Source organism: Pholis gunnellus (assembly GCF_910591455.1).
Source record: "Pholis gunnellus genome assembly, chromosome: 1".
NCBI classification, from domain to species: domain Eukaryota; kingdom Metazoa; phylum Chordata; class Actinopteri; order Perciformes; family Pholidae; genus Pholis; species Pholis gunnellus.
In genome coordinates this window covers 5,273,862-5,284,855 of record NC_136528.1, presented here as the reverse complement: position 1 = coordinate 5,284,855, position 10,994 = coordinate 5,273,862, and the positions used below count along the sequence as shown (strand labels likewise).

At 44.0% G+C, this 10,994-nt stretch overlaps 1 protein-coding gene across 1 annotated transcript; it reads left to right on the top strand.

The window, feature by feature from the left end:
• The first annotated feature begins 7,426 nt into the window (after positions 1–7,426).
• Positions 7,427–10,948, top strand: cyp1a (cytochrome P450, family 1, subfamily A). Its single transcript, XM_079164910.1, has 7 exons — positions 7,427–7,530; positions 7,960–8,850; positions 8,945–9,071; positions 9,172–9,261; positions 9,381–9,504; positions 9,668–9,754; positions 9,866–10,948. The coding sequence occupies exons 2-7, from the start codon at positions 8,011–8,013 to the stop codon at positions 10,161–10,163; spliced, it is 1,566 nt and encodes a 521-aa protein (XP_079021036.1). The 5' UTR covers positions 7,427–7,530; positions 7,960–8,010; the 3' UTR covers positions 10,164–10,948.
• The last annotated feature ends 46 nt before the right edge of the window (positions 10,949–10,994 follow it).

Here is a 10,994-nt window from a genome sequence, read left to right as displayed (position 1 = left end):
GAGCGCAAATACCGGCTTGCATAAGGACGGAGGGGAGGGGAGGGGGAACCATTTAGCTCAGTTACTAATCTGGTATTCACGCCTGGTCAGGAAGGGAAGGTGATCCACTGCCCGCCCCCACCCCCACCCCCACCCCCCTTATCCCCCCCCCCCCGCACACACACAAGCAAACACACACATACACACGCGCGAGCTCTTTGTCACATACAATAAGCGGGAAAGTATTTCCCTCTCAGGGACGTTTCATCGTGTTGGTGCTGAGTTCATGGTTGCCCGTTAAAAGGCGTATTGGCAGCGGGCTGATCAGCTGATTTTTGGTATAGGTGCTGACCCAGCTGACCCCTGTTATCTATCCAATGCGTCTGTTTTCAACCTGATCTGATGTAACTCTGAGTCAGTAGCGCAGCCACTGTTGCACCAGCAGCCTTTGGCCTTTTTTTTGGATAAACCACTTTCTTATCATGTCTCATTAATCCTGAGATGAACCGGGAAGTGAACATCAGGTTGGGGAAAAAAGGAATTTGTTGGTTTATAAAAAGAAAAGAAAAGCTGAGCCTTAAAGGTGTCATATCGTGCTCATTTCTGGTATCATACTTGTGTTTTAGGTTTCTATTAGAACATGTTTACATGCTTTAATGTTTAAAAAAACAGTTGTTTTTTATCATATTGTCTTTCTGAATATGCCTTTATTCACCCTCCATGTTTACTTCCTGTCAGCTGATGTCATTCGTTACTGGCAGCAACCGAAAATAAAGCGGGACACATTTGTTTACATTTAAAACTGTGAAAAGGTCTGTATATGGTATCCAGTTGTGACATCGCAACCGTATATAAATGTAGATTCCATATTATAAAAAGTTAGATTTTCAAGTCTTTTTCATTATAAATCAAGTCCAAGTGCTATAATACTGTGACAATATCAAGACGCTCGATCCATGGAGAAATCCACAGTATTCACAAACTGTGCCTTTAAACCAGTCGTCGGGAATTCAGTGTGGTTCTGATGTCACAACTATACAACATATAGACCACTTCGCTGTTTCAAACGTAAACATTCTAAATGTGTTTATTTCCGGTTGCGGTGTGTGTGAATGACATCAGCTGACAGGAAGTAGAAATGGTCCCAAGCTGTTGCGTTGCGTTTGAACGTGCTAAAACGGAGCGTTTTAGAGAGATTCCATATATTCCAACGGATAATATGAGAAAAATAAAGAGTTTTTTAAAAATATTAAAGCATGTTAACATGTTCTAGTAGGAACCCAAAACACAAGCATGAACCTGGAAATGAGCACGATATGTCTCCTTTAAAGTACAACTTCTACATTAGCTTGATACTGATTATACACAGCTTTAATAAAGCTTCATGTTGGGTTACCTTTTTTGTTTTATCAACTTGAAAATCTGCACTGTTCGAGAATAAAGGACAAATTCAAAACATCTATTTAAGCATCAGTGGATAGAAATCTTGATATCGAGGCATCGAACACTGTCATTTAGTGCCTATTACAACTATTTCTTACGTCATGAGCATCCCCACGGTTCGAAGCTTGAGTGGTGGAAATGAGATGACTTGTCTTTGACGACTTGGTGACTGAACACGACAACAGTCCATTCCAATGGTGGACACCATAACTATATCACTCTTGTACTTCACTTGAGTATTTCAATTTTGTGCTAGTTTATAATACATTTTGAACAGCTATAGTTACGTTCATATTAATATACATAACACGCCTATGAAACATAATGCAATGTTTTATCTTAAAGTACACGATAATATAAGAGGTAGTTAAAATTAGCGACACAACAGCCAGAAACATTAAAGTATCACTTACATAGTGATAGTAATGATTCAATATTATAATGAGAGGACACTGTCAGGGACCATTCTGCAATTCTGTACTTTCAGTTTTTGAAATAAGTGCAAAACTAAAAGTACATTTTGTACCAATACTTCTTAATCTTTACTTGTAAATTTTATGAATATCACACGGGTACGTTTAACAGGAACAGCAGGGTAAAACTAAAAAGTGACAGATTTTGAGAAACGAAACTGTATCAATGATAAAAATAACCCTAAAAGGTCACGTACAATCAACAGTAGTCTACTGTATATGCGTGTATCATTTAACAGACGTTCAAGCGGTCGGAGTGGCGCGCTGTAAGTTGCAACCACAACCCAATGAAACAGAAACTTTAACACGCTCCATGCAGCGAGGAGTTTTGTGAGTATTGTTGTTTCACTTTTAAATCGAGTAGGCCTACTTTGACCACATCGCATGCGACGGATGAGATTGTAACACGTATCGGAAAACATTGGATGTTTTGTAAACCTCCGAGGCGATGTGCAAAAAAACGTAGGTGACTTTCAGAGGATCTGACACGATCTCGTCTGTTTCAGCTCCATTATTAATGTATTGTCCGCAATGAAGTGAATGGGATACGCTGTAAGTTTGTATTCGGTCATGGGCAACATTCATGTGTGGTGTCATGACCTGCAGTCCAAAATAATCCTATTAAGGTTTGCCCGACCTGGCACACGCACACACGCAGGAGCCTGTTCGCTGACGTCCTCCTGGTCAAGCCATTGTTCTCTTTGGTAGTGGAGCAGCGGTGTCGTAACATTTTTGCTAGATTGAAGGTTTAGCTTTGGAATTTACAACTAAGTATTAAAGGGGCACTCCACCAACTTTACACATGAAGTTAAGTTTACATAACATATGTCCTCTGTGGCTTTGGTGGGAGCTTTGCAAAGTTTGAAGGAAGTAGCCCTGGTGGTGAGGCAGGGAGGGGCCTCATGAAAGACGCAACTGAGAGGAATTATGGGAAATGTAGGGCCCAAGAGCTCGACCCATTGGACTAAACTTTTTTGATTTTGACAATTCTTTTTTGACCTGTCTCTGGAGAGCAATGTTGTGCAGCAATGGGATTATAATTTGGAAGAGCTGATATCAGTCTGTTAACTCTGGGGGCTTGGTTCTCATTAAACAACTCGTTAAATACCGTAGTTATGTTAATAAAAAAACATCATGGCTGGGCTTAAACTAGTAAACTAAGTAAACAACGCTACATAAATGCGGAGAACACGTCACAAACATATAACTCGACACCGGTCTCCTGGTTGAAAGTCCTGCGTTTGTTTGACCCATCCACCACCACTCCCGCCCACCATGTGTGGTTTTCTTTCGTCTTTTTATGACATCATCAAGAGCATTTTCTAATGAATAATAATAATAACGGCTTCACATTGTAGTTTCATGCAAATTTACAGTGATACTTGACGATTCATTGAAGGGAAATTCCAATTTAGTTTTCCCACTTCCTTAAAGCTCATCGGTACAGCAGTGCTGGATGAGGTAAAGACTTTGGCATCTTGTTGGAGAGCGTTTCGGCCGGGCAGCTTGAGGACATGTTCTGATATTTAAGGAAGTATTGTGTGAAGTATTATTTAATTAAGAACCCCACCACGTCATTGATTTTAAAGGAGGGGTATTCTATTTTGAGCAGGTTTTAGGACTACACGTTAATTGTAATACTTACAAAAGGTGAATAAAATGCAATATTTTAATATTTTATCATTATTGTAAAGTGTTTTTAAGAGGTTTCGTCACTTCATGACAGGCCCGCAGAGGCACATTCATTCAGTCAGCTCGCGCTCATGAAAACCAACACAAAGAAAAAAACAACCTCCTGACAGCGGCGGTATGCAAAGGCTCTCACATGGTGAAACGGATGTACACACCTGCTCTGAAGGCGTGTGCGTGACAGCCTTTGCGTGAGTAGAAATTAACAACCTTCACATGTCATTACACCTGCTTTTATGTCCAAGAATTTAGGAGGTATATTGCTGAGGGCAAAACTAATTTTTTTTCCCTCTCCCCAGTTCTGTGAAACGGACAGAGAGGAAACTAACACCGCACACCTCCAGCTCTGCATTCCAGCTCATCCTGTGCATCCTGACATGACCTGCCACTGCTCTGGCTGTGGTCAAATCTGCACACAGCACGAGTCTTCACTTCCTGTAGTGGCCTGTAATCTCTTTAATCTGTTTAAGAAGTTAGGAGAAATCCTCACTACGGAGTCCCCCCACTGACTCACATTCTTCCACCTCTGCTACCTATACTCTTTTTTTCTCCCCCCTTACTTCGGCTGCAGAAACTGAAGCCCAAGAGCCTTGAAAATGGCGAATTTGAAAGGTGAAAAAGTGCAGTTTTCAGCACCGTTGTGTGACATTTACAGTCCCCCCCCCCCCCCCCCCCCCCCCCCGTCTCCAGCTGTGAATGCCGCTCACCTGCTGGGATCTGACACACACTCCTGCAGCCTGAGCACCCGCTGAGAATGCAGCCGGCCCTCACCTGCAGGCGGTCCACTGTCGAGGTGCGCGTTCATCTTTAATCAGGCTCACTTTCATCATGGAACACAACCGCACTCCCACATCCCTCTAGATGTTTAAACGCATTGAGGCCCACCACACTGTAGTGAAATGAGTAATGCTCCTCTTGTGGGTTTGTGTTTTGATCAATGTAGCACAGCTGACATGGGTTTCTCTTTTACCAACTCAGCCACAAGAGCGACAGGATGCCTCCGAGGGCACTCCCTGTAGAACCAGCATTGTGTCCCTCAGAAGCACACAGACAGCCCTGCGTTGGTGTTTAGGCAGTGTGGCGTATTGTTGCAACTGTAATATTCTTTAGGGGGTGCAGGGGGGAGTATAGAAAGAAACAGATATAAATAGTATGTAAAAGGCATACAGTGTATAGATGTGTGATTTATTGGATAAAAAGCTGCCTTTTCTCTCTAATTGTGGTGATCTCAAAATGTTCATATTAATTATTTATTTGTTTATTTTTCTATTTATTTTGTATTATTATCAATATATATGACTTGCAAAGACAGTGTATAACTGTTTCTGTAAAAGCTGGGAGAATTAAATCACTGCTCAAATTAAACGTCTCTTTTTTTTTGTCTCACTGACTTCAAGTTAAAGAAGTGAGCGATGCCATGCTCCTCTCTGGGTCCCGTTGCATGTGAGAAAGCGTGACTTCTAGCCTTGTTTTATAAGTTCAAAGTGTTCATAACTTGTTTTGCCGTTTGGTAGGTCCTCGCCATGTGCGGCTGCTCAGTCCGGCCCCACCGCGTTGCATGACTGCAGTGAATGAAGCCTGAGTGGCAGATTGCATGACTGCAAAGCCCTAAGATCCTCGCATTTACAGAAGCTATAGCGCGCAAATATGTGCACCTTCGTGCCCAAGCAGGGGGAGAGAAAGAAAAAAAAAGAGAGAGAGAGAGAGTCTCGCGTCCTGCGCTCTTTGTTCTGCGAGTTTAAGACCCTTGTGTCTTTTCCAGAGGCTGCCGCCTTCGCGTGACTTGACCAAGCAGATTTAGGATTGTCCAGAAGACCGGGACCCTCCCCTCTGGATGGCAGCTCCGCTTCTCACGCAACCTGCAGCACCAGAGGCGCAGTCCCGCGGCGCACGGCAGAGAGTCCCCGGAGAGTCAACCCCCCCCCCCCCCCACACACACACACACACACACACACACACACACACACACACAAAGGATCAGCACAGCGCTGAGCCGCGCGGATTACGCACAAATAAATACACAACCCAAACTTTTACCTGCCGGACTTTCCCTTCAATCCAAATTCTTTCCCGGATTTCATAGCTCTACTTTTTTTTTGGGGGGGGGGGGGGGTTGGCAGTGTTCTTATGCGTGGTAGACGATGGTTTTGCCTGAAATGTGTGTGGGGCTATTTCTAAACACAAACAAGTCACTTCGAGTTGAAATACACGGTGGTCTTGTGTACGCCTAATAATAACCCATAATGTGCAAACAGTGTGTTTTTATTAACCCTTCAAAACTTGCTGTCGTTACTTTATCATAAATAAATCATGAAATAATTCCTCCTCTAAAGGTGAAGACATGTTGGACACGCGTATCCTGAGAACATATGTGAGGGTTACATTTAGGCTGTGAAGCAGGTGTTTCTTTTCTTTATTTCTTATACATTTCTGTCTGATTTCAGTGGATGTTTATTCCAATGCCATTTGGTATAATTAGAACATAATTTAGCAGAAAAACAGGGGACCAGTTTTAAATCTGTCTTTTCTCCATCGCCGACTGTCACAGGTCACAGATGTTCGTTTAACACCTGTTGCGCAATGAGTCCGGACAGAGTGTCTACACGACCGCGGTTGGGACTGCTGCAGATAGCCTAGAATATTAAAAGTTGAAACTAATTAGTGAGGATTATAGTTCTCATTTCTCAGCTCATCTATCGAATGAAGTTATCAGATATTCTTTTTTTTTCAAATCCCCCAAAAGGCACAGAGCTTCTTGGGAAATGATCTGTGGGTATAAAACAGGTTGCAAAGGTGACAGAGGAATGGTATTGAACTCATCTACCCTTTGCACTCCAGCTGCCTCCCCCTCCGCACCCACCCATCCTCCTCCTCAAAGGGGAGGTGAGGGTTTGATCACTGCGCTCTCACGCAACTGGTCAATCTTTAACTCCAGCGCAGAACTAACAGGTACAAGCACGACATGGCATTTGACTGTTGTATCAGGACTTAAAGCCGCCTGGGTGGTAGCTGCATGTGCAAGTTGTCGCAAAAATTCCTATTCTCACGCACCAAAACCTCGATTGTGTCACTGCGGGGAAAACAGGACTGACTTTAGAAGTCAAAAAAGCCAAGTCACTGTTCCATTCTTTCTAGAGGAAATACAAATTGTCCTGACATTCAGGCTTGATGTATCTGTGATGGACCTTTTTTTTCTTGCAAAATACATATAATTCGTCTCGGTCTCGACCAATAAAATCAATTTTACCACAACGTTGACAACAAGCTTCCCTGATTCAAGTCATTAGGAAATCACAATACACGTATCAGCTCATCGAAGCAGCGACCTACCATCGCCATAAATCATTTGTGAGAGATATTGATAGCCGAGTAGATTCGATTTTTTTTTAAATATTGATTACAATTTAGAAGGTTACTGCATCAGGGAGCTGGCACTGATGAGATCAAAGCGCGGGTATTTTTTTTATAGGGATTACAATTATAACGTATAGCTACTATAGTCCAAATATTGTAAAACATGTTGTATATATATTATAATAATAGATAGCATCTTAAAAAAACTACCTAAAAGATTTCTTTCAACAACTGTAAAATATGCAATTTCTTCATTGACATGAAGTCTTGCAGGCACGCACACACACACACACACACACACACACACACACACACACACACACACACACACCTTTTCTCTGTACTAAACTTCATTCATGACAAACAGAGAGAGCGAGGGAGGGGGGGGGGGGGGGGGGGGGGGGGGGCGGGGTTACGTCATGAAGAGCAGCCAATGAAGCTGTGGAGCGCACTATAAGAGCAAGAGCCCATTCTCTGCTTTGGAGACATTAAGAGAGTAAACTCGGGCATTAACTCTACTAAATGATCTATATTTTTTCCTTACTATCTCTCTGGGATCACAGCATTGCTGCTCCGTTGTTGCTCCACTAAGGTAAGATTATTATACATGCACATGATGACACATTGGATTCCAACTGAGCAAACAATGTCAGAGTGATTAGAGCAAAGTGCTGAGTGCAGATTTTTTTGTAAGCATTGCTGTTAATAAGTACGCGTCTGGTTTTCTTTGCAGTTGCACCTTTTTAACGTACGCTTTCTTTTGAATCACTGTGTCGTATTAATAGGCTTTCTGTGAGTCATGGTATAGTGGTAGTAAACTAGACTATGTTGCATATAGCATTGTGAAAAAAAGTTTTCTGCAGCATGCAAACTTATAGAGTCTAATTAATAACAAACACATGCTGTGGGCCATTTAGTTGAGTTACTTCACAGTTTATGACGCATGCAGTCAACTTGTTGCACAACACTTCTCCTCCTCCCTGCCCTCACTACTCTAATGCCCCTCCTATTTAATTTCCAGGTTGTGCAGAAGCCAGTATAAAAACAAAAGAAAAAAGAAGAAGTCGTCATCATGGTGCTTACGATACTACCATTTATCGGTCCGGTGTCGGTGTCTGAGAGTCTGGTTGCCATGACAATGTTGTGTCTGGTCTACCTGATCTTCAAGTTTTTCCACACAGAGATCCCCGAGGGGCTCCGTCGGCTGCCCGGGCCGAAGCCCCTGCCCATCATTGGGAACGTGCTGGAGGTGGGCAGCAAGCCCTACCTGAGCCTCACTGCCATGAGCAAGCGCTACGGCGACATCTTCCAGATCCATATCGGCATGCGCCCCGTGGTCGTGCTGAGCGGCAGCGACACGCTGCGCCAGGCCCTCATCAAGCAAGGGGAGGATTTCGCCGGCCGACCCGACCTGTACAGCTTCAGCTTCATCAACGACGGCAAGAGCCTGGCCTTCAGCACAGACCAGGCTGGCGTGTGGCGTGCCCGCAGGAAGCTCGCCTACAGCGCGCTGCGCTCCTTCTCCAGCCTGGAGGGCACGACCCCGGAGTACTCTTGCATGCTTGAGGAGCACATCTGCAAGGAGGGCGAGTACCTGATCGAGCAGCTCAACACCGTCATGGTGGCCGACGGCAGCTTCGACCCCTTCCGCCACATCGTGGTCTCCGTCGCCAACGTGATCTGCGGCATGTGCTTCGGCCGCCGCTACAACCACGACGACCAGGAGCTGCTGAGCCTGGTGAACCTCAGCGACGAGTTCAGCCAGGTGGTGGGGAGCGGCAACCCCGCAGACTTCATCCCGGCTCTCCGGTTCCTGCCCAGCACGATGATGAAGAAGTTCAAGAATATCAACGCGCGCTTCAACACGTTCGTGCAGAAGATCGTCAGCGAGCACTACGCCACCTATGACAAGGTACGCGTCTCTTCCACGTTTTTCATTTAAAAATGACACACTGTTCCCCCCCACTTCAATTGCTGCATATGAACGTGCAATCATCTTCTTTCAGGACCACATTCGTGACATCACCGACTCCCTCATCGATCAATGCGAGGACCGGAAGCTGGATGAGAACTCCAACATCCAGATGTCAGATGAGAAGATTGTGGGAATTGTCAATGACCTGTTTGGAGCTGGTAGGTTGAATTTCTCCACACGTTGAATGATCTGATCAAGAAGTATGAATGAGTGAATAAACAAAAGACAAGTGTCCTTACAAAGGTGTTTCTCTTCCAGGTTTTGACACCATTTCCACTACCATGTCCTGGTCAGTGATGTACTTGGTGGCTTACCCGGAGATACAGGAGAGGCTTTATCAAGAGCTGAGTAAGTACAACTATTTTTTACACAAAACACTTCCTCGGATAGTCCATTCATATCACAAAAAGTAGTATCAAAACCAGTAATGCAGGAAAGCTCATTCCGATCTCTTTTCATTTTTCCAGAGGACAAAGTGGGTCTGGATCGCACTCCCCTTCTCTCCGACAAACCCAACATGCCCTTTCTGGAGGCCTTCATCCTGGAGCTCCTTCGTCATTCTTCGTTACTGCCCTTCACCATCCCTCACTGGTGAGGTTCATCTCCTTTTTAAGATGCATGAGAGTGCCACACGTGCAGGTGGAAATGGTTGTTAATGACATGCTAAACTCTCACTGGACCAGCACAGCACGTAAACCTAGATGTAAACCTGCAAATATGCAGCGGACTAACGCATTGCCCTTTGTTTTTTCAGCACCACAAAAGACACGTCTCTGAATGGCTACTTCATTCCCAAAGACACCTGCGTCTTCATCAATCAGTGGCAGGTCAACCACGATCCGTAAGTTTCCTAATTAAAACAGTTTAAGACGACTGACACAGCTGCTCAAGTACAAACCAGTTCCATGATTGTGCAGCACATCTTATTTTCTTCATCCTCTGCACTTTTCAGCGAGCTGTGGAAAGACCCATCCACCTTCAACCCGGACCGCTTCCTGAGCGCTGACGGCGCCCAGCTCAACAAGCTGGAGGGGGAGAAGGTGATGGCCTTCGGCATGGGCAAGCGGCGCTGCATTGGCGAGGTCATCGCGCGGAACGAGGTCTACCTCTTCTTGGCAATCATCGTCCAGAAACTGCACTTCTACGCGATGCCTGGAGAGCTGCTGGACATGACCCCAGAATATGGCCTCACGATGAAGCACAAGCGCTGCCACCTCAAAGCAACGATGCGAGCAAGGAGTGAGCAGTGAAGCTATTTCCAGTGTGTGACTCAATAGGTGGTGTTAAGTTGCCATTGTATGGAGGGCACTGTTAGGATATCAGTCAGCGAAAGAAGCATCTTTCTCAGAATGTAAAGCACCAGATGCTGATTTTGAGCTACAGAGCTAAGGGCATTGAAGCAGATGAGTAAAATGTGCAGATTGTCAGAGATGTCTGCGTTTGTGTGAACATATCTTTGTCATGTTTGTTTTTGGTTCTCTAAGAGATATTCCTGCACATGGTTGGTGCTTCTCAGTGAAGTATAAGGAGATACCCGCTTCTCATGTGTTTTTAAACTAAAACTGCTCCCGTTAAGAAGTTGTAAAACACTCAAGAGACTAAGTTGCCTCGTTCAACTTTGGGACACACGGTATATTTACCGGATCGGCATTACTGTTGCAATTGTTTGTCCTCTGTGACACAGGAACACAATGTATACCTGTAAACAAATAATTTTTTTTATTCCATTATAATGTGGATGTAAGACAGTGAAGCTATATTTGTACCCCGAAATGTGATTTTGTGTGTATATCAAGTTATTTTTGTATTTTATAAAGTTGTTTCTAGTGCCTAGTGTTTGTTTTGAGGTAAATAGTTTTGCTGTGCATCTATTTGAAATATCAGGACACCAAAAGAGTTCCAGTGATTTCTTGGAATATACTAGTAGATGAGAAAATTTTGTATTTTGTATCTCTAATGTATCCATGATTGTACAGCATGTAAGGACATGTGATCCTTAGTAATCAGCCACACAAATAAACTATGTTCTAATGATCATCTTGTTCCTATCGTTTGCTTGATTTGAAAAAACAACACAGTAA

Bases quoted from the DNA above. Each gene is read 5' to 3' on its own strand.
- cyp1a (XM_079164910.1), top strand. From the start codon at position 8,011: ATGGTGCTTACGATACTACCATTTATCGGTCCGGTGTCGGTGTCTGAG. The intron at 9,072-9,171 runs GTAGGTTGAATT...TTTCTCTTCCAG, and splicing joins CAATGACCTGTTTGGAGCTG to GTTTTGACACCATTTCCACT. The intron at 9,505-9,667 runs GTGAGGTTCATC...TTGTTTTTTCAG, and splicing joins CCCTTCACCATCCCTCACTG to CACCACAAAAGACACGTCTC.